Here is a 24,270-nt window from a genome sequence, read left to right as displayed (position 1 = left end):
AAACGTTGTTTCTGACTCCCAAAGTGCTGGGATTACAGGCTTGAGCCACCGCGCCCGGCCTGCTCTGCAGTTCTTAGGCAAAACGTTGTTTCTGAAATTACTTTTTATTGTCTGATTATGCCTTGTTTATATAGAGAGTAAATCACTCATTACAACAGTGGATTTGTTTTACCAATTTTTGTTTCATATATTTGAAGCTTTGATATTAAATACATTGAATTTGAGGTTATCTCCTCTGATAAACTTCACTTTTTATCATTATATGACGCTTGCACACTGGTAATGCTTTTTATCTCTAAGCCAACTTTGTAAGTCTATTCCATCTGCTATTAATATGCATGTATGTTTTGGTTTTTGGGTTTTTTGTTTGTTTGTTTGTTTGTTTGTTTTTGAGATGGAGTCTAACTCTGTCTCCCAGACTGGAGTGCAATGGTGCAATCTGTTTACTGCAACCTCCACCTCCCGGGCTAAAGCAATTCTCCTACCTCAGCCTCCCGAGTAGCTAGGATTACAGGCGTGCATCACCACACCCAGCTAATTTTTGTATTTTTAGGAGAGATGGGGTTTCGCCATGTTGGCCAGGCTGCTCTCGAACTCCTGACCTCAGGTGATCCTCCCACCTCAGCCTCCCAGAGTGCTGGGATTACAGGTCTGAGGCTATGTGTATTAAGTTTTCTTTTGGTTCTTTTTTTAAAATTTGGTATGTAGTTGGATTTTTAAAATAAATTTTTTTTTTTTTGAGATGGGGTCTCACTCTGTCGCCCAGGATGGAGTGCAGTGGCCAGATCTCAGCTCACTGCAAGCTCCGCCTCCTGGGTTTACACCATTCTCCTGCCTCAGCCTCCCGAGTAGCTGGGATTACAGGCACCCGCCACCTCGCCCAGCTAGTTTTTTGTAATTTTTTTTTTAGTAGAGACGGGGTTTCACCGTGTTAGCCAGGATGGTCTTGATCTCCTGACCTCGTGATCCACCCATCTCGGCCTCCCAAAGTGCTGGGATTACAGGCTTGAGGCACCGCGCCCAGCCTTTCTGTGTGGTTTTTTAAATGGTAAACATCCTAATCAGTGTGAGGTGATAATCCCGTGATTTTTTTTTTTTTTTTTGCATTTCTATTCTGAGTAGTGATTTTGAGCGTCTTTTTTTTTTTTGTATAAAACATTTAATTTATTGGTCTTTGTGGAGAATCTGATGCATCACCACTATATTACAACAGAGCCATTAATTTTGTAGCTTCATCAACATTAACTGGTTTGCTTTCATGACGCTGCTGAGGAATCAATTCTTTCTGCAGAGGTTCAACTGAAGGGCCTTTTGAGAAATGTGCAAGTTCCTTTTGTACATTTACAAAAGCTTTATTTACTCTGTTAACTTTTTCATCATTCATAATGTTTATCTTCTTAAGATCCGTGGTAACTAGTTTTGCTTTGTTTTTAGCCTTAAAGTTGTTTTGGCTGGCTACGTGAAATACATTCCTGGACTTTGGCCCTCTTAATTTGTTCTTGCCCATTGTCAGAAATTTAATACTTGCGTGCAGCTTCCTAAGCTCCAGGAGACAACATCTGGCACGTACGGCGTCTAGGAAGTTCCGGGCTTGAGCGTCTTTTCAAATGTTTGTTAGCTTTTTTTTTTTTGAGATCAAGTCTCAGTCACCCAGGCTGGAGTGCAGTGGTGCGATCTCAGCTCACCACAACCCCCACCTCCAGGGTTCAAGCGATTCCCCTGCCTCAGCCTCCTGAATGGCTAGGATTACAGGCGTGCACCACCAACCCTAATTTTTTTGTATTTTCAGTAGAGATGAAGTTTCACCATGTTGGCCAGACTGGTCTTAAACTCCTGACCTCAAGTGATTGACCCACCTCGGCCTCCTAAAGAGCTGGGATTACAGGTGTAAGCCATTGCGCCCAGCCTTATTAGCCATTTTCATATCACCCTTAGAGAACTGTCTATACAAGTCTTCTGTCCATTTTTAAAACTAAGTTATATTTTTTGTTGATTTGTAGTTCTTTATATAGTCAGGATACTAATCCCTTATCAGATATATAATTTGCAAATATTTTCTCCCATTCCATAGGTTGCCTACTGTTAACTGTGTCCTTTCATACACATACATTTTTAAGTTTCAAGAATTCCATTTGTCTACTTTTGTTCTATAACATGTGATTTTAGTGTGATATCCAAGAAACCACTGCCAAATCCAAGATCATGAAGGCTTTCCCCTAAGGCCTTCTTCTAAATGTTCTGTAATTTTAGGTAATATGTTTAAGTCTTTAATCCAGGTTAATTCACCTTCGTTTATGGTATACGGTAAAGATCTAACTTCCTTCCTTTACATGTAAATACCCAATTTTCCCAGTATCATTTGTTGAAGAGATTATCTTTTCTCCATTGAGTGGTCTTGATACACTTGTCAAAAAAATCATTTACCCGGACAGGTTCAGTAGCTCACACCTGTAATCCCAATATTTTGCAAGGCCAAGGCGGAAGGATTGCTTAAGGCCAGGAGTTTGAGACCAGGTATAACAAGACCCTGCCTCCACAGAAAAAAAAAAAAAATTAATTACCCAGGTGTGGCAGTGTGAGCCTGTAATCCCAGCTACTCGGAAGGCTGAGGTGAGAGGATTGCATGAGCTCAGGAGGTCAAAACTGCAGTGAGCCATGATGGTGCCACCATACTCCAGCCTGGGCAAGAGAGTGAGAAACTGTCTTTAAAAAAAAAAAAAAAAAAAAAGCCGGGCGCAGTGGCTCAAGCCTGTAATCCCAGCACTTTGGGAGGCCGAGACGGGCGCATCACGAGGTCAGAAGATCGAGACCATCCTGGCTAACACGGTGAAACCCCGTCTCTACAAAAAAATACAAAAAACTAGCCGGGCGAGGTGGCGGGCGCCTGTAGTCCCAGCTACTCGGGAGGCTGAGGCAGGAGAATGGCGTAAACCCGGGAGGAGGAGCTTGCAGTGAGCTGAGATCCCGCCACTGCACTCCAGCCTGGGCAACAGAGCGAGACTCTGTCTCAAAAAAATAAATAAAAATAAATAAAAAATTAAAAAAACAAAAATCAGGCTGGGCACGGTGGCCCACGCCTGTAATCCTAGCACTTTGGGAAGCTGAGACGGGTGGATTACTTGAGGTCAGGAGTTCGAGACCAGCCTGGCCAACGTGGTGAAACCCCATCTCTACTGAAAATACAAACAATGGCCGGGCGTGGCGGTACAGGCCTCTAGTCCCAGCTACTCGAGAGGCTGAGGCAGAAGAATTGCTTGAACCTGGGAGGCGGAGGTTGCAGTGAGCTGAGATCGCACCACTGCACTCCAGCCTGGGCAACAAAAGTGAAACTCCGTCTCAAAAAAAAAAAAAAAATCATTTAACCATATACATAAGGGTTTATTTCTGGACTGTCTATTCAATTGGTCTGTATGTCTGTCTTTATGACAGTACCACAATGTTCTGATTACTGTAACAATCAGGAACTCTAAAGCTTCCAAATCTCTTCTTTTTCAAGAATGTTTTGGCTATTCATGTGAATTTTTTTGGGTGAATTTTTCTAACTGTGCAAAAAATGCCATTGGGATTTTCATAGACATTGCACTGAAGCTGCAGATACTTTGGGTAGTACTGACATGTTAACAATATTAAGTCATCCATGAACATGAGATGACTTTCCATTTATTTGTTGTTTTTTATAACAGCTTTATTAATATGTAATTCACATATAGTATAATTCACTCGAGTATACAATTCAATTGTTTTTCATATATTCAGAGTTTCACAACCATTACCACAATCAACTATAGAACATTTTTATCACCTCCAAAAGAAACCTGATAACCATGAACAGTCACTCCACATTTCCTCCTAGCCACTCACCAGTACTGGTCTGTAGCCTGTTAGGAACCATGGTGAACGGTGGGCGGGCAAGCGAGTAAAGCTTCATCTCTATTTACAGCTGCTACCTATCGCTCTCATTACTGCCTGACCGCTACCGTCGCCACCGTCTGCCAGATCAGTGGCAGCATTAGATTCTCAGAGGAGCATGAACCCTTTTGTGAATTGCAGATGTGAGGAATCTAGGTTGTGTGATCCTCATGAGAATCTAATGCTTGATGATCTGTCATTGTCTCCCATGGGACTATCTAGTTGCAGAAAACAAGCTTACGGCTCCTGCTGATTCTACATTATGATAAGTTGCACAATTATTTCATTATATATTATAACATAATAACAGAAATAAAGTGCACAATAAATGTAATGTGCTTAAATCATTCCAAAACCATGCCCCCCAGTCCATGGAAAAATTGTCTTCCATAAAATTAGTCCCTGGTATCAAAAAGGTTGGGGACTGCTGCTCTATAAATTGTAGTCTTTTATGATGGCTCCTTTCACATACTGTCTTCATAATGCTTTCATATTGTATCATGTATTAGTCCTTCATTTCTCTTTCTCTGAAGCAGGTTAGAGAAAAAAGATCTTAAGACAAAAAATAAAAATTTAAAAATTGGCCAGGCACAGTGGCTCACCCCTGTAATCTCAGCACTAAGGAAGGCAGATCATTTGAGGTCAGGAGTTCGAGACCAGCCTGGCCAACATGGCGAAACTCCATCTCTACTAAAAAATACAAAAATTAGCTAGGCGTGCCTGTAATCCCAGCTACTTGGGAGGTTGAGGCAGGAGAATCACTTGAACCCGAGAGGCAGAGAATGCAGTGAGCCAAGATCACGCCACTGCACTCCAGCCTGGGCGACAGAGTGAGACTCTGTGTCAAATAATAATAATAATAAATTAAGTACTTCATTTCCTTTGATTGCCAAATACTCTATTGTATGGATATACCACATTCATCCAAACATCAGTTAATAAAAATCTGAGTTCTATTCATTTTTTGAAATGCTGAAATGAACATTCATGTACAAGAACATGACATCTATGTGCATAAATGTCTTTGTTTCTTTGGATTACATACATAAAAGTGTAATTGCTGGGTCACATGGTAACCCTATGTTCAGCCTTTTGAAAACTGCTAGACTGTATTCCAAAGCAGATGCACCATTTTACATTTCCACCAGTGTGGTATGAGGGTTCCAACTTCTTCCTATCCTCACACTTGGCAGTATATCTGTCTTCTTTATTATAGTTATCCTGTTGGGCATAACATGGTATAATTACGATTTTATTTCAATTCCCCTGGTGGCTAATGATGTTAAGCAACTTTTCAAGTGCCTATTGGCCCCGTGTATCTCTTCTTTGAAGAAACGTTTACTCAAATTCTTTGCCCATTTTAATTTATTTATTATTTTTTAGAGACAAGGTCTTGCTTGATTGCTCAGGCTGGAGTGCAGTGGCACGATCACAGCTCACTGTAACCTCAAACTCCTGGGCTCACACAATCCTCCTGCCTCAGCCTGTGGAGTAGCTAGGACTACAGGCACACACCACCACACCTGCCTAGTTTATATCTTTATTTTTTTTAGAGACAGGGTCTCACTAAGTTGCCCAGGCTGGCCTTGAGCTCCTGTTTGCCCTTTTTAAAATTAGGTTATTTGTCTTATTGATTTGTAAGAGCTCTTTGCATATTACAAATATTTTTCAACACATACAGGTGGGTAAAAACTTTTTTTAAAGAAAAATTTTTAGAAGAAAATAAGCTCTTTGCCCCTCCCTCCTTTAATTTGCAAATATTTTCTCCTAATCTGTTATCTTTTTTTAGATATTTTTAGAAGTTTTAGGGTCACAGAAAAACCAAGCAGAAAGTACAGAGTATATCATAGACCTCCTGCACCCAAACACATACAGCCTCCCCCACTATCATCCTGCACTAGTGATACATTAGTTACAATCGATGAAAACACTTACAGTATTATCAAAATTATCCTGTACATTTTCTATGGGTTTTCAGAAGTGTACCATGGCATGTATCCATCATTAGAACATCATAGAAAATAGTAGAACTGCCCTAAAAAACCTGTGCTCTGTCCACTCATCTCTTCCAACCCTTGGCAATCACTGATCTTTTTACTGTTACTATAGTTTTGCCCCTTCCAGAATGCCACGTAGTTGGAATCATACAGTATGTAGTCTTTTCAAATAGGCTTTTTTCACCCAATATAAACTAAGTCTTAGTATGAATCCATGTCTTTTCACAGCTTGATAGCTCATTCATTTTTGAGCTCTGAGAAAGTCCACTGTAGGAATGTACCACAGTTTGTTTATCCATCCACCTACTGAGATACCTTGGTGTTTTCCAAGTTTTGACAATTTATGGATAAAGCTGCTGTAAACGTCCATGTTCAGGTTATTGTGTGGCTATACATTTCAACTCATTTGAGTAAATTTGCTAGATCCTTTGGTAAGAGTATGTTTAGTTCAGTTTTGTACAAAATTGTCAAACTACCTTCCAAAGAGGCTGTACTGTTTTGCATTGCCGCCAGGAATGAATGAGATTTCCTAATGCTCCACATCCCTGCAAGCATTTGGTGTTATTGTTTTGGATTTTGGCGCTCCTAATGAGTCTACAGTAGTATCCCATTGTTGTTTTTACTTGCAGCTCCCTAGTATTTGATATTGAGCATCTTTTCATATGCATTTGCCGTTTATCTTCTTTAGTGAAGTGTCAGCTCAGTTCTTTCAATAGTTTTTTCTTTTTTTCTTCAATAAACTGATCTATCAACCATTTTTTAGTGAACCATTTTTAAATTGGGTTCTGTTTTCTCAGTTTTAATAGTTATTTGTATATTTTGGATAATAGCCCTCTATCAGATTTGTCATTTGCAAATATTTTCTAGCAGTCAATGGCTTCTCTCCCTTTTTAAAAAAAATTTTTTGTAGAGACAGTCTCACTATGTTGCCCAGGCTGGTCTCAAACTCCTGGTCTCAAGCAATCCTCCCACTTCAGCCTCCCAAAGTACTGAGACTATAGGCATGAGGCACTCACTGCACCTGGCCTTCCTCATTCTCTTGACAGTATCTTTCACTGGGCAGAAGTTTTTAATTTTGAAGAATTCTAGCTTATTTCTTTCATGGATTGTTTTGGTGTTGTATCTAAAAAGTCATGATAAGCCCAAGGTCATCTAGATTTTCTCTTAGATCATCTTCTAGGACTTTTACGGTTTTGTCCTTTACATTTTGGACTATGGTCCGTCCACTTTCTCCACCCTTTCTGAAGGGTGAAGATTCTTTTTTTTTTCACATGAATGCTCAGCTGTTCTAGCACTATTTGTTGAAAAGACTTTTCTCTATTGTATTGCCTTTGCTCATTTGTCAAACATCAGTTGACTGCATCTGTGTGGGTCTATTTCTGCACTTTCCATTCTGTTCTATTGATTTAGTTGTCTATTCTTTCACCAATACTGTACTGTCTTCATTACTGTAGCTTTACAGTAAATCTTGAAGTCAGGCAGTATCAGTCTTCCAATTTTCAATGTTGTATTAGCTCTTCTGGGTTTTTTAGGTGTTTTTGCCTCTGGAGATATCCACAAAATCATTTGCTGGGATTTTGATTGGGTATACTAAATGCATCTCAATTTAACAAGACTATAAACTGCACAGAATCTATGGTTATGTTGGAAAGAATTGACACATAATTGAGTCTTCCTATCTATAATATGAACATGGAGTATTTCTCAATTTACTTATTCCTTTTTTTTTTTTTGAGACGGAGTCTCGCTCTGTGGCCAAGGCTGGAGTGTGTGACCTCGGCTCACTGCACCCTCCGCCTTCTGGGTTCAATCGAGTTCGCCTGCCTCAGTCTCTGGAGTAGCTGGGACTACAGGCACGTGCCACCACACCCGGCTTTTTTTTTTTTTTTTTTTTTTTTTTTTTTTGAGACGGAGTCTCGTTCTGTCACCCAGGCTGGAGTGCAGTGCATTGGTGCGATCTTGGCTCACTGCAAGCCCCGCCTCCCAGGTTCACGCAATTCTCCTGCCTCAGCCTCCCGAGTAGCTGGGACTACAGGGGCCGCAACCACGCCCAGCTAGTTTTTTTGTATTTTAGTAGAGACGGGGTTTTACCGTGTTAGTCAGGGTGGTCTCAATCTCCTGACCTCGTGATCCGCCTGCCTGCCTCGGCCTCCCTGTGCTGGGATTACAGGCGTGAGCCACCGCACCTGGCCCCTTTATTTCTTTCATCAGGGTTTTGTAGTAATCCTCACATAGATCCCGTACATATTTTGTCAGAGTTATAACTATTTCATGTATTAGGGTACAAATGTAAACTGCATTGTGGTTTTTATACAAATAGCCCCAGGCTTATGATAGTTTGACTTATGATTTTGCCTTTACAATGTTGTGAAAGCAAGAGGCACTCAGTAGAAGAAACTGTACTTCAAATTTTTTAATTCTCCCAGGCCAGCAATATGTGGTATACTTTCTTGCAATGCAGGGCAGCAGCAGCGAGCCATTCTGTTTTTCACTTTCAGTATAGTAATCAATACATTATATAAGATATTAATACTTTATTATGAAATATGCCTTGTGTTTAAATGATTTTGCCCAACTAAGGCTAACATAAGTGCTCTGAGCACGTTTAAGGTAGACTAGGCTAAGCTATGATGTGTGGTAGGTTAGGTGTACTAAATACATTTCAGTTTAACAGTATATTTTCAATTTATGATGAGTTTATAAGGATGTAACCCCAACATAATTTGAGGAACATCTGTACTGGCTTTTCACTCTGTGTATGGTGTCCTTTGAGATTCAAAATTTTAAAATTTTGATCGTGTCCAACTTACCTGTTTTTATCATTTGTCGCTTGTGCTATTAGTATCATATGAAAAACCACTGTCAGATCCAAGGTCATGAAGATTTTACACATCTTATCCTAAGAGTTTTATCCTTTTTCCTCTTAAATTTATGAATTTAATTCAAGTTAATTTTGATACATGATGTAAGATAGGGAGGGACCCAAGTTCCTTCTTCTGTATGTAGATATCAAGTTGACAGAGTCCCAGTTGTTGAAACAACTATTCTTTCCATACTGAATGGTCTAGGCACATTTGTTGAAAATTTAGCTGTAAATAGACATGTTTATTTCTGGGCTCTCAATTTTATTCCATTGATCTATATGTTCATCCTTATGATAGTACCACTATCTTGATTACTGCAGCTTTGTAGTAAGTTTTGAAATCATAAAATGAGTCCTTCAGTTTTGTTTTTGTTTGTTTTGAGACAGAATTTTCACTCTTGTTGCCCAGGATGGAGTGCAATGGCGCAATTTCGGCTCACTGCAACCTCCACCTCCCAGGTTCAAGTAATTCTCCTGTCTCAGCCTCCCACATAGCTGGGATTATAGGCATGCGCCACCATGCCCGGCTGATTTTGTAATTTTAGTAGAGACAGGGTTTCACCATGTTGGTCAGGCTGGTCTCCAACTCCTGACCTCAGGTAATCCACCCACCTCGGCCTCCTGAAGGGCTGGGATTACAGACGTGAGCCACTGCACCCAGCCATAATTTTGTTATTTTTTAAGAGTGTTTTGACTACTATGGATTCCTGAAATATCCATATGAACTTAGATCACCTTGTTAATTAAATGGGTATCCTTCAAACTGCAATTTGCAAACTTTAATAACTTTAATCAGTACCCTTTTTCCAGATATGAAGTTACATTTAAATACTAGATTCATTTGCTGCTCTCTCTCCCAGTTTGTGTTGTTATAGTAAATCTATCAGACATAATAATTGCTTTATACAGTTAATATTCACTTAGGTTTATTCATGTATTTATTACTTGTTTTGCTCTGCAGTCCCTTCTGTGTTTCTGATATGTAAAATCACTTTTATTCTACCCTTTGGGACTTTCTTTCATGAGGCTCTGATGGTGGCAATTTCTCATATTCTACACTCTTACTGAAAGATATTTATGCAAGGCGTACAATTATAAGTTGATAGTTATTTTCCCTTGCAAATTAAAGCTATCATTCCATTGTCTATTGGCTGTCACTGTTGGGAAACTAGCTATCAGCTGTCTAATGATTCTTCTTTCTTGAAAGTAATCTGTCTTGGGCCAGGCGCAGTGGCTCACGCCTGTAATCCCAGCACTTTGGGAGGCCGAGACTGGCAGATCATGAGGTCAGGAGATCGAGACCATCCTGGCTAACATGGTGAAACCCTGTCTCTACTAAAAATACAAAAAATTAGCCAGGTGTGGTGGTGGGCGCCTGTAGTCCCAGCTACATGGGAGGCTGAGGCAGAAGAATGGCATGAACCTGGGAGGCAGAGCTTGCATGAGCTGAGATCGCACCACTGTACTCCAGCCTAGGCAACAGAGCGAGACTCTGTCTCAAAAAAAAAAAAAAAAGAAAGTAATCTGTCTTTTTTTTCTGGCTAAACTCTGACACCTCTCCTCAGTTCTGCAGAGGTCCTAATTGCCTCTTATAATAACGACTTAGCCCCATTCTCTCTACCCTTTCACTCTGGAACTCTGACTAAATGTGTATTTTAGACCTTCTCCATTATCCTATATTCCAAGTTTCTTGCTTACCTTTTGTTAAAAAAAAAAATAAAAAGCTTTATAATAAAATCTACTAGATGTTAAATTACAAAACTTGATTTAAAACTTATCAACCGATAGGAAAGACTGTGTAGAAAATCATTCTGTACCCTCTTTTCATATATTCTATTTCTTTGCTGCTCTGGAAATTTCTGAATAAATCTTGTGAACAGTCTTCCAAATGACTAATTCTCCAATTCTGTCTAATCTGTTGTTAATCCCTTCAATTGATTTAGTTCTTAATTTTAATCATAATTGTTTTTACTTCCAGAAGTTCTGTGGTTATTCTTTAGGATTTCTTCTTCTCTACACATATTTTTATTTCCTTAAACATAGTAAGCCCAGCTACTGCATATTTTGTTTAATAATCTGACTATCTAAATTATTTTAAGGGGCCAGGCATGGTGGCTCACACCTGTAATCCCAGCACTTTGGGAAGCCGAGGTAAGCAGATCACTTGAGGTCAGGAGTTCGACACCAACCTGGTCAAAATGGTGAAATCCTGTCTCTACAAAGAATATAAAAATTTAGCTGGATGTGATGGCACATGCCTGTAATCCCAGCTACTTGGGAGGCTGAGGCAGGAGAATCACTTGAACCTAGCAGGCGGAGGCTGCAGTGAGCTAAGATGGTGTCACTGCACTCCAGCCTGGGCGATGGAGCGAGACTCCATTTCAAAAAAAAAAAACTATTTTAAGGTATGTTTCTGCTGCTTGTCACTTTCTGCTCATCCTCACATGCAAGATCTCACTTTCTTGTTAGATTATTCACTTTATGTGCTGCTAACTTTCCTTGCAATATAATGTGAATAAAGGAGGTCTAGGATAAAGGTGAATATTTTCACACACACACAAAAATCTTTATTTTCATATGCTAGGTGTCTGGGAAACAAAAAGACCGCAATCACATTAAATTTACAACTAGTGCTTCCTTTAGTCACCCACAGAGTATGAACTTGGGTTGCATGAATACAACTTCTAGCCCAATTTTTTCCTCCCTATTCTGCTCAGCACAACCAGAAAACATTCTTTTTTTTTTTTTTTTTTTTTTTTGAGACAGAGTCTTGTTCTGTCACCAGGCTGGAATGCATTGACGTGATCTCTGCTCACTGCAACCTCTGCCTCCCAGCTTCAAGTGATTCTCCTGTCTTCAGCCTCCCGAGTAGCTGGGACTACATGCCCACCATGCCCAGCTAATTTTTGCATTTTTAGTAGAGGTGGGGTTTCACCATGTTGGCCAGGGTGGTCTCGATCTCTTGACCTTATGACCCACACACATCGGCCTCCCAAAGTGCTGAGATTACAGGTGTGAGTCACTGCGCCAGTCAGAAAAATACTCTTTATAGAGTCCCTTAGGGGAGTAGGTAGGAAGCAAGTTTAGTTCTTTCACTGTAAGTGTGTTCTTTGGGGTACCTTTTTTACCCATAGATTTTTGGGGAACAGGTGGTATTTGGTTACATGAGTAAGTTCTTCAGTGGTGATCTGTCAGATCTTGGTGCACTTTTGGGTACCAATTAAATGGGAAAAGGAATCCTACGGGAATCCACAATTTTGGCTGGTCCCTGAGTTTATGGTTTTTACCCCTGTTTTGGGTAGCTTCTACAAAGGGTCCTAAGTAAGGGTAAAAGTAAGTTTCAGTACTTCACTTCTGTATAGTTTTATCCTGATAATAACGTACCTAGCATATCTTCAAATATTTTAAGCAGGTATTTTCTTACCTATAAGCCTATTCATTTTAGTAGTCTTCAGCAGTAAATATATGCCAAAAACAGAATAAAGCCTTTACTCACTCTTTGGTCCAGTTCAACATAGCTTCTGGATCCACCAAAACTCTTATTGCAGAGGTCGAAAAAGAGTACTAAACTGCCCTATCAATTTGGCATACTTTTCATTTCTATCTAATTCAACCTGTAAAGTTGCTGACACACCTGATTATTCTCTTAAGGCCAGCTTTTGACTTTCACAACAACATACTTTCCAACACAACTGCTATATAATCATTCCTCAAGGCTCACTTCTATATTTCCTCTGCCACCTGTTTGTCTCAGCCTACCAATTCATCTTCTACATGGATAGCCTCTTAACTAGATTTCTTCTGCCCATTTTTGTCCCTGTACAATCCATTCTGTGCCAAAACAACTAGAGTGATCTATTAAAAATAAAAATTAGATGTTACACTGCCTTTGCAAAACCTAAAGTACTGCATTTGAACTTTAGATAAATTCCACATTATTTAACATGGCGCATAAATGATATGACTCCTGCCTATTCATCTATAATTAACCTTTCATATAATACCGTAGGCAAATTGACCTTTTTTCCATTTCCTCAAATACGCCAAATTCTTTCCTGCCACATATCCTTGACATTTACTGTTCCCTCTTCCTGGAATACCGTTTCCCTACTCTTTACTTGGTTATATGTCCTACTTCCACTTCAGATTTCACTATTACTGACTTTCTCAGAGGCCTTCCCTGACTACTCAAAGAAACAGCATCCTGTTTTTTTCTTTTAGAATATTTATTATAATTTGTGATTAAGTACTTCTTGTGGGTTTATTTTTATGTCTGTTCCCCCAATTATCTGTAGGTTCTAGGTATGTAGAAACTCTATTTGTTATCTTCTCATTCAGTGAGCAGATGTTAAATGACTGATTTCTCTCCCTTTAAGCAGACCCACAGGAAAAGTATAAGTCTAATGAGGAACTACATGTAGACCACAGAATCAGAACCAAAGAGAATGAGTTAAATGACAGGAATGTAAGAATCAAGTCAAAGTAAGATATATTTGCAATTATAATGGTTAAAGTTATATAGCCAAGATTACTTTCTGTTAATATTTAATGAATAAGATCAGCACATGCCTCAAGAACTCAATACATGGCTTTTAATTATTGTTGTCTATAATTTAAGGAAATAATCAACTACAAATGGCATGTTTCTCAAGTTGGCTTACAAATTTGTTACTACTTGAAAGACTGAAAACATTTTCCCAGAGAACCAATATTACACACAGTGGTTGGGTTCCTTTGGTTAGTGCATAATGTTTACTCCATAATTTATTTACCCACTTTAACAAACATGAATTGAATATTTATTTGTGCCAGAAACTATTCTAGCACTAGAGATACAATAGTAATGAACAAAATAGACAAAAAATCCTATTGTCATTGGTATTACACCCATGGTTTTTCTCCAAGAGAATAAAAGTAACTAAAATATATAGAATTATAGATAATGATATATGCTATGGTGAAAAACAAAGCTGGGTAAAGGGATCGAGAATGGGGGAAGAATAATTTCAACTGATTATTAGTAGAATGTACTAGAATCTCTGTTCTAAAAGAATTTAAGATAGGTATTACTTACAGAAACTAAGTATTACAAATAAAATAGCAATGCTTACACTAGGAAAGACTTTCAACTGAGAAGCATTATAAAAACACACTTCCTTTCCCATAGCAGTAGGACAGTCAGAGAACTACTCAGGCTCTAACTCACATAACAAGCTATCATAGCCTGAGGCAGGTTCTCCAAGAAGGCAGCGGTTATAGAAGGCTAAAAGCAGTACTGGGGATTCCAGGAAGAAAAGAAATGAGGAGCCGAAGGCTAGCACACTTCTTGCTGATGATATGAAGCCCCATCAACAGGCAGTCCCCTCTACCCAGCCACTAGTTGGCTAGCTTTTCTTCCTACAACTTTAACTGTTTCCAACCAAGATCAGTTTCCTATTTGGCATATAATGTTTCCCTTATTATACCCTATCCTGAAAACAAATATTTAACTATTGGGACTTTTCTAATAAACTTAATGGCAGAAAAAGATCCCTTTTTATCCCCATATCTGTGCCATTATAATTCATATGGAAGGAATGCAGATACCTAGTAAACTATTCTGGTTCTCTATTTTACCTTAATAACTAGGATAGGGACCAGGATCTGGGATGAAATGCAAGAAGATAAAACAAATTAGAACAAGGTTGTAAAAAGTAACCCTAGCACCACAGTAATGACTAGACCAAGAGAGACAATCATCCAGTTTAGTCCTTTATAGTTTGTCCACAACCATTTCCACTATCTTAGGTCATTCACCATAGACTAAGTGGGGAAAACAGAAAGGGGGAAGAAGAGTGCTCTCTAAAGCCACTGGCTCATACAGCTGTGGTGATAGCCAGGTAAGTAATGAGTATATAAATCAAGCCTGTCCCCACAGTAGGTTGTTTTTATTCTTTCATATGAGAAAGGGCGTTCTTAGAATGTTACTCTGAAAAAAAAAAAAAAAAAAAAAAAAAGCAAGGGTTTAAGTCAGTGAGTGCTAATTTTCTTTTGTAATTACAGTATTCATCATGCTGTTACTTTCATAAAATAAAATTATTCCTCAGGTAGTAATTATCTGGTATATTTCCAGGAATTTTAAGTTAAATACAATGTATTTATATTCAACATTTCATAAAATAGAGCCTCAAGTTTAAGAAAATATAAACAGCAACATACAATCAAAACAAAGCATCAGTAGAAAGATGTTGGCCAGAAACAATTACCTTTATGGCTGTATGTTTGTTTTCATCTTCTTCCATCCATAGATCCTGTTCATAATAATATAAGCCATCATTGATAACTTTAGCAAGTTCAGATGTGATTTTTGCCCGAGACATGTGGTTGCCTGTTCGATCTCCTCCGGGATGTTTTTTCACATAAGGTGGTGTCTGAGTTACAATCAAAATCTTGTTTAAGTCTTGGTCATCAATTTCATAATCTGAATCATTATCAGACCAATCAGTAAATGTGTTTTTTCGTCCTATTTGTTCAATCTCTTCATCAAACAAAAAATCAAGTTCTTCTTGTTCTGGTTCTTCTGAAGAACATAGGTGATTTAATGACCCTTCAGGGACAGACACTGATTCCTGAAGGAAGAAATTGGTAATTTATATAAAAAACTTTCTATCACTTTTAAATTAAATGTCATAAAACAGTGTTGCAAGTAAGTAGTATCAAGCTTTTACGCTCAATTACTAGTTTAACAGCCAAACTGTAAAAGAAAATCAGGTTAGTATTATTTTGGCCCAGTAAATTTAAGACTAAAGAAAAACACAAAGTTGAATAAAGAAAGGATTACATTAAAGACTCTTTTAGAGTTGGAATAGTCTTAATCATCAATTATATTGTAATGACTCATTTTACTGATGAAAACAAAGGCCCAGAGATATGGAAGTATTTGCCTATGATTTCATAATTATAAACAGAACCAATTATCTGGGTGTGGTTGTAGATTCCTATAATCCCAGCTACTCGGGAGGCTGAGGCAGGAGAATCATTTGAACCTGGGAGGCAGGAAGGTTGCAGTGAGCCCAGATAGCACCATTGCACGCGAGCCTGGGCGATAAGAGTGAAATTCTGTCTCAAAAAATAAACAAACAGATAGACAGATAGATAGAATCAAGGTCTTCTGATTTTCAGAGTCAATGGTCTTCCCTATTCCAAATCTTTTTACCTCACAATGATAATAACATAGTTTCCTAGCTAATCCCTCTACTCTGTCCTCATCCCCATTCTACATGGCCCAATTTTCATGTCAAATTCACGCTATTATTCAGCAAATGTTAAAATGTCTACTCCTCAGGCCGGGTGCCGTGGCTCACACCTGTAATCCCAGCACTTTGGGAGGCCGAGGGTGGATTACGAGGTCAGGAGTTCAAGACCAGCCTGGCCAACATGGTGAAACCCTGTCTTTACTAAAAATACAAAAATTAGCCAGGCGTGATGGCATGCACCTGTAGTCCCAGATACTCGGAAGGCTGAGGCAGGAGAATTGCATGAACCTGGGAGCCAGAGGTTGCAGTGAGTCAAGATCATGCCACTGGACTCCAGCCTGGGCGACAGAGCGAGACTCTGTTTCAAAAAAAAAAAGACAAATTGTCTACCCCTCTATAGAACTTAAAACAGCTAGGCCAAGTGCAGTGGCTCACGCCTGTAATCCTAACGTTTTGGGAGGCCAAAGTGGGCAGATCACCTGAGGCCAGAAGTTCGAGACAAGCCTGGCCAACATGGCGAGACCCCCGTCTCTACTAAAAATGCAAAAATTACCCAGGTATGGTGGCGTGCACCTGTAGTCCTAGCTACTCAGGAAGCTGAGACAGGCTGAGACAGGAGAATCACTTGAACCCCAGAAGCAGAGGCTGCAGTGAGCTGAGATCGTGCCACTGTACTCCAGCCTGAGTGACAGAGCAACACTCCATCTCAAAAACAAAACTTAAAACAGTTGTTGGTTTACATTAAAAGTCTAAGCTTTTAGATCCTAGATCTTCTAATATGTAAACTAGTCTAAAACTCCCAACAGCAGGAAGTAGTTTCTCCTTGGTGTTACCTTCATTGGTCATCCTCTGGCCTATTTTACCCTTCAGTTCATGCTAACTTCCTATGTCTAGGAAAAAGACAATTCCTCCCTTTCAAAACTCCCAATAACATAGATCCATATTCATTTAGTCAGTTGATAATTATCTGAGTGCTCCCTCTGAGCCAGGCACTGTTCTAGACAGGGACAGACAGCAATAAATTTAACAACAACTATGCCCTGATGGAGCTAACAATCTAGTAAACAGAAGGCTGCCCAAGATGTTTTTACTAAAAAAAGACAACTTGTAAAACACTGTGAATATATATTTTTAAAAACATTGATGATGTATTTTAAACTATACTGCTTTTCACATTTGCAAGTACATGATAAAAGTCTAAGACAATAAACACCAAACTGTTAAATTTGTTTTTGTAATCTCTGAGGAAAAGACCATTATTAAGAGATTAGGAGTTGAAGATGACTTAAGTTTGCATGTTTATTTGCAGTAATAAAACACAGTGCAAAGAATAAAGGCAATAAATCCACATCAATACTGAAAACACGTATTACTATTAGAAGATCAAAGACTTTTACGACTTTCTGGAAAGCAGAAAATAAATGGGATTGTACTGATAATAAACAAGAGTAGAGAAAACAGCAACCTAGAACTGATAGAAAGGTTAAAAGGGAAGCAAAAGCCATTGATACCACCAGGGTTCTAGAAAGTTTTGAGATGGCAGTTAGAAGGAGTAGGAATGGACTACTGGATGGCAATCAAAATAGGTATTTGGAAAACCAGCTATAGAATACAGCTAGAACAGTCAATCCAATCCCTTTATCTCAGAATATAAAACTATATAAAGATTGCTTCCAACTAAAAGCCCAAGAATTACTTTCTAAACAAAATAAGATTTCACAAGAGAGGGCTCATGTTTTGGGTACTGGGGCTGAATAGAAGTTGAACACATCCTAGTATTATTTTGAACCTCTAAAATAGAGCTGGGGGAGGAAAAGAAAAGGTAATTTCACCAATGAATGAGATATACTAAAATTCTACATCTCAGAGAAAAGTACTCCTTTTTTTTTTTTTTTTAGCAATTTTGGAGAAAAAGAGCCAGCGTCCCTATTCTCTGCCTAGGTCCAAGTCCATAGGACGTTTTCACTTACCAAGAGTGTGCAATCGGCTGAGCGCAGTGGCTCACGCTTGTAATCCCAGAAGTTTGGGAGGCCAAGGCAGGTGGACTGCCTGAGATCAGGAGTTTGAGACCAGCCTGACCAATATGGTGAAACCCCGTCTCTACTAAAAATACACAAAAAAATTAGCTGGGCGTGGTGGCAGGTGCCTGTAATCCCAGCTACTCAGGAGGCTGAGGTAGGAGAATCGCTTGAACCCAGGAAGTGGAGATTACAGTGAGCCAAGATCACGCCACCACTGCACTCCAGCCTGGGCAAACAAGAGCAAAACTCTGTCTCAAAAAAAAAGCTAAAAATAGAGTGTGCAATCATACCTCACATTAAACAAAACAGCCCTGGATGAGCAGATTAGACCAAAAAAGAAAACCATACCAATTTACTGATATTAATATGAACCATCAACCAAAAATCACCAGATACTAAGAAAGCCTTCAAAAAGCAACCAAAACAATGATGGAAATAATGAAAGTATCAGAAGATAACTTTTTTTAAACACCCAACACCCAGTAGTTAGATGAGCAATCATGGAGGTCCAACATCAGATGAAAACAGATACCAGAAAGTGGAAATAAGAGAAACATTAGTTTCCCCAAAATGAAGGACATGAATACTCAGCCCAATGAATAAAAATAGAACTGACTGAGCTGGGCGTGGTGGCTCACACCTGTAATCCCAGCACTTTGGGAGGCTGGGGCAGGCGGATCACGAGATCAGGAGATCAAAACCATCCTGGCTAACACAATGAAACCCCGTCTCTACTAAAAATACAAAAAAAAAAAAAAAAATTAGCCGGGCATGGTGGCGGGCACCTGTAGTCCCAGCTCCTCGGTAGGCTGAGGCAGGAGAATGGCGTGAACCCAGGAGGCGGAGGTTGAGTGAGCCGAGATCACGCCACTGCACTCCAGTCTAGGTGACAGAGCGAGACTCCATCTCAAAAAACAACAAAAAAAAATTAGACCTGACTGGGCACGGTGGCTCATGCCTATAATCCCAACACTTTGAAAGACTGAGGTGGGTAGATCACTAGAGCCCAGGAGTTCAAGACTAGCCTGGGCAGCATGGAGAAACCCTGTCTCTACAAAAAATATATATGCATACACGAAAATTAGCCGGGCCTGTTGGTTTGTGCCTGTAGTCTCAGCTACTTGAGAGGCTAAGGAGGGGAATCGCTTGAGCCCAGGAGGCAGAGGCTGCAGTGAGCAGAGATCCCACCACTGCACACCAGTCTGGGCAAAGGGAGTGAAACCCTCTGCCAAAAAAAAAAAAAAAAAAGATTTTCTGTTTAAAATTAGACCTACACTAAAGCATATCATCTTGAAATTTCAAGAGTGGGGATGAAGAAATGATCTTAAAAATCTCAAGCAAGGACAGGTGCGGTGGTTCACACCTGTAATCCCAACACTTTGGGGAGCTGAGGCTGGCGGATCACCTGGGGTCAGGAGTTCGAGAACAGCCTGGCCAACATGGTGAAACCACGTCTCTACTAAAAATACAAAAATTAGGCCGGGTGCGGTGGACCACACCTGCAATCCCAGCACTTTGGGAGGCTGAGGCGGGTGGATCACCTGAGGTCTGGAGTTCGAGACCAGCTTGGCCAACATGGGGAAACCCCGTCTCTACTAAAAACACAAAAATTAGCTGGGCGTCATGGCGTGTGCCTATAATCCCAGCTACTCTGGAGGCTGAGGCAGGAGAATCACTTGAACCCTGGATGGGGAGGTTGTAGAGAGCTGAGATCACGCCACTGCACTCCAGCTTGGGGAAGAGTGAGACTCTGTCTGAAAAAGAAAAAATAGATAAATACAAAAATTAGCGGGGTGTATAGCAGGTGCCTGTAATCCCAGCTACTCACAAGTCTCAGGCAGGAGACTTGTGAAGGTTGCAGTAAGGTGCAGTAAGGTGAGGTGAAGGAGGTGAAGGTTGCAGTAAGCCAAGATCACACCATTTTGTACGGTGTGAGGTGAAGGTTGCAGTAAGTCAAGATCACACCATTGCACTCTGGGAGGTGAAGGCTGCAGTAAGCCAAGATCACACCATTGCACTCCACTCCAGCCTGGGCAACAAGAGCAAGACGCCGTCTTTAAAAAAAAGAAAAAAAGAAAAAAAATCTCAGGCCAGGCACGGCGGCTCATGCCTATAATCCCAGCACTTTGGGAGGCTGAGGCAGGCAGATCAGGAGGTCAGGAGATCGAGAACATCCTGGCTAACACAGTGAAACCCCATCTCTATTAAAAATACAAAAAATTAGCTGGGTGTGGTGACACACGCCTATAGTCCCAGATACTCGGGAGGCTGAGACAGGAGAATCGCTTGAGCCCAGAAGGCAGAAGTTGCAGTGAGCCAAGACTGCGCCACTGCACTCCAGCCTGGGCGACACAGCGAGACTCCATCTCAAAAAAAAAAAAAAAAAAATCTCAAGAGGAAAAAAAAAAATCACTTGATACAAAGAATGCGAAGGGACTGACAAAAGAATGCGAAGGGACTGACAAAAGAATAAGATGACAAAAGAAACCAAAATGACAAAAGAAAAATGCTTTTAGAATTCCAAAGAAAAATGATGCCCAACCAAGATTTCTATACCCACTCTAGAATGTTTTTAAAAGATCACTTTTTAAAAAGTATATTAAAAATAATGTCAATAACTGAGCTACCTCAACAGTTATCTCTGAAATATCTAGGTCCCCAGAACCTAAAGCCATGTTTCCTCCAGGCCAGATCCTCAGTCTGTAGCATCAAAATACCATACATTTCAGATATACTGGCATTCTTTGGCCATAAAACTATACAATTCTCCTTACACTTTTAAAACCAGCCACCAGAAACAATTTGCTGGTCCTCCACATTACAATCCTCTCAATACCTTCCATCCTCTTTAGAGAGCTTACTTTCAATATTTGAATCTTTTGAGTGGCATTCTTCCCAAGTTTATTTTTAGTGAACTTTTACTTTGAAATAATTATACATTCACATACAGTTGTAAGAAATAATAGAGATCTCATGTATTCTGGTTTCCCCCAATGTTAACATCTTACAAAAATATACTACAACATTCCAAACAAGGTATTGACTTTGATATAAATCAGTCTTAGCTTATACTTCCCCAATTTTACTTGCACTCATTTTTTATTTAGATCAAAGCGATCCTATCACATACGTAAGTTCGTGTATCTACCACCAGCGAAAAACGCAGAGCAGTACCACCACAAGGATCTCCTATTGCTCTTTTTATAAATATAACCATCTCATTCCCTTATGTATCCCCCACCAAAAATTCAATTTTCTTTTCCTTTTGTGCATTAAATCACCAAAACATATATAAAGCTGATGTATAAATCACCAACACTTATATAAACCTTATAAATAATTAACATGGGTATAACTTCAAAATTTATATATTTTCTGGCCAGGCTGTAGAGGCTCACACCTGTAATCCCAGCACTCTGGGAGGCCAAGGCAGGCGAATTATTTGAGGACAGGAGTTTGAGACCAGCCTGGGCAATATGGTGTAATCCTGTCTGTACCAGAAACACACAAAAAAATAGTTGGGCATGGTGGAGTGAGCCTGTAATCCCAGTAATTCAGGAGGCTGAGGCACAAGACTGTCTCGAACCCTGGAGGCAAAGGCTGCAGTGAGCCAACTTCGCAGCACAGCACTGCAGCCTGGGCGACAGAGCGAGACTCTGTCTCAAAAAGTCGTATTTTTTCAACTGTATAAAAAACTGAAATATTATTCAAGTTAAAATTAGTCACAAGTAGAAAAACCAAGACAAAATTCTTTCTTTTTTTTGAGACAGGATCTCACTTTGTTGCCCTCCCTGGATGGAGTGCAGTGGTATGATCAGGGCTCACTGCAGTCTTGACCTCCTGAGCTCAAGCGTTCCTCCTGTCTCAGCCTCCTGAGTAGCTGAGACCACAGGCACATTCCACCAGAACATCAGCATTTAGCTAATTTTTTGAATTATTTGTAGAGACAGGGTCACCCTATGTTGCCCAGGTGGCCCCGAACTCCTGGGCTCAAGCAATCTTCCTGCCTCGGTCTCTCAAAGTGCTGTGATTACAGGCATGGGACACTGTGCCCAGCCTCCAAAATTCTTAAATCATGTTCAGAAATAAAAAATATACTTTAAGGCCGGGCGTGGTGGGTCACGTCTCTAATCCCAGCACTTTGGGAAGCTGAAGCGGGTGGATCACGAGGTCAGGAGTTCAAGACCAGCCTGATCAACATGGTGAAACCCTGTCTCTACTAAAGATACAAAAATTAGCCAGGCGTGGTGGCTCGTGCCTATAATCCCAGCTACTCAGGAGGCTGGGGCAGAAGAATCGCTTGAACCCGGGAGGCAGAGTGGGCAGTGAGCCGAGATCGCGCCACTGCACTCCAGCCTGGGTGATAGGGTGAGACTCCATCTAAAAAAAAAAAAAAAAAAAAAAAATACTTTAAAACTTGATACAACTTATTTTCCTCATAGAATAACCCATAAGTGTCTACTGAAGGCCAACAATTACAAATTTAAAACTTTGCTAAACTTTTCCAAATTTTACATATGCACCTAACAAACATAAAATGCACTGACCTTATACTCCATCCAGGGTATGTCACACTTCACTCAGTCTGTAACAACTTACCCTCAATTTCACTGGTGCTGGCTGATGTCTCTTTTTAACTTCTATCCAAGGTTCTGAGTCCAAGTCAGGCAAACTGGTGGACAAACCTCTAGACATTGCTTGAAGAATACTTGTTTCACTATTTTTCTTTGGGCTCAATGGGCTTCCAATTCTTGGAGAATTTGGGGCAGACTCTAAAATTTTAAGTTAGTTCTATAGTTAAAATGATAATGGCTTTTCTTACTTATAAAATACATTCCATTTTTCCCTTAAATGGGGCTTGATATTTTTTCACAAAAACATGATCAGTCTCAACTGTAAGCTTTCCAGTGATTTTCAAACCTGAAGATTTACTCAAAAGTGAAACCACTGAATAATTAAAGGAATGTCACCAACTCTTACACAGACCACTACATTCACGCAAACTTCTCAAGAATATCAATGTGATTCACTTTCTAATTATGACAGTACAACTATTAGGAAGTCAAGTTCTCTGAAAAATCTTAGATTAAAATCTATAAATTATAAGGAAATTATGGAATCTCAATTGCTATTAAGCCATAGTTAAGCTAAATGCACATCTTATTCAAGATAAAATTAGTCTCTTGTTCTACTAGGGTCTAAACTAAAGCCGTTATTACTCCTAGTTTTCACATTTCCTTGGCTCAACAAGGTTTGCCTACTGCAATAAATGCAGTGTAGTCATTTACTACTTTGGCTCATACTGAAATACTTTAAAGAGTAAAATGTCGACCAGCCTGACCAACACGAAGAAACCCTATCTCTACGAAATACACAAAATTAGCCGGGCGTGGTGGCGCATGCCTGTAATCCCAGCTACTCAGGAGGCTGACGCAGGACAATCGCTTGAACCTGGGAGGCAGAAGTTGCAGTGAGCCGAGATGGCGCTACTGCAATCCAGCCTGGGCAACAAAAGCCAAATTCCATCTCAAAAAAAAAAAGAGGAAATGTCACATCACTACATCCCTAATGCACACAGCCCTGGCATTAAAAGCATTTAAAAGCTGTTGGAATTTAAAATGTCTTTCTATACAGTACACTTCTGTAGGTTTATTTTTAATCAAAATTATAAAATTCAAATTGTAGCCAGGCACGGTGGCTCACGCCTGTAATTCCAGCAGTTTGGGAGGCTGAGGCAGGTGGATCACAAGATCAGGAGTTCAAGACCAGCCTGGCCAATATGGTGAAACCCCGTCTCTACTAAAAATACAAAAAAATTAGCCAGGCCTGGTGGTGGGCGCCTGTAATCCCCGCTACTCAGGAGGATGAGGCAGAAAATTGCTTGAATCCACAAGGTGGAGGTTGCAGTGAGCTGAGATCCGCACTCCAGCCTGGGCAACAGAGCGACACTCTGTCTCAGGAAAAAAAAAAAAACAAATGGCTTCTTTTATAAATATTTTTTCAAAAGTCAAAGAGTATTTAAATATTTTAAGCCACATTCATGTTCAGGTCTGAAGATGCAATATGAACTTGCTTTGGACACAAGGTGTCTTTAAAAAATGTAATCTCGGCCGGGCGCGGTGGCTCAAGCCTGTAATCCCAGCACTTTGGGAGGCCGAGACGGGCGGATTACGAGGTCAGGAGATCGAGACCATCCTGGCTAACACGGTGAAACCCCGTCTCTACTAAAAATACAAAAACTAGCC

The 24,270-nt window shown here is 40.0% G+C and overlaps 2 protein-coding genes across 3 annotated transcripts in view; both read right to left on the bottom strand.

Moving 5' to 3' along the window:
• LARP1B (La ribonucleoprotein domain family, member 1B) overlaps positions 1-24,270 on the bottom strand; it is a 136,792-nt gene that overhangs the window by 66,555 nt on the left and 45,967 nt on the right. The window contains exons 7-8 of the mRNA XM_011935603.1: positions 22,625-22,797; positions 15,015-15,377 (exon numbers count right to left, since the gene is read on the bottom strand). Of these exons, the coding sequence (XP_011790993.1) occupies positions 15,015-15,377; positions 22,625-22,797 (536 nt within the window). The remainder of the gene's footprint in view (positions 1-15,014; positions 15,378-22,624; positions 22,798-24,270) is intronic.
• On the bottom strand, positions 1,143-1,571 carry LOC105507191 (uncharacterized protein C8orf59 homolog). 2 transcript variants are annotated; one of them, XM_011935602.1, is made up of 2 exons: positions 1,395-1,510; positions 1,205-1,277 (listed from the first exon to the last, which is right to left on the bottom strand). In XM_011935602.1, exons 1-2 carry the CDS (start codon positions 1,505-1,507, stop codon positions 1,205-1,207), a joined length of 186 nt encoding a protein of 61 aa, XP_011790992.1. In that variant the 5' UTR covers positions 1,508-1,510. The 2 variants fall into 2 exon arrangements, with proteins under 2 accessions (XP_011790991.1, XP_011790992.1); XM_011935601.1 differs by having other exon boundaries at positions 1,143-1,571.

Source organism: Colobus angolensis, unplaced genomic scaffold (assembly GCF_000951035.1).
Source record: "Colobus angolensis palliatus isolate OR3802 unplaced genomic scaffold, Cang.pa_1.0 Scaffold145, whole genome shotgun sequence".
NCBI classification, from domain to species: Eukaryota; Metazoa; Chordata; class Mammalia; order Primates; family Cercopithecidae; genus Colobus; species Colobus angolensis.
This window is presented reverse-complemented; position numbering and strand designations above follow the sequence as displayed.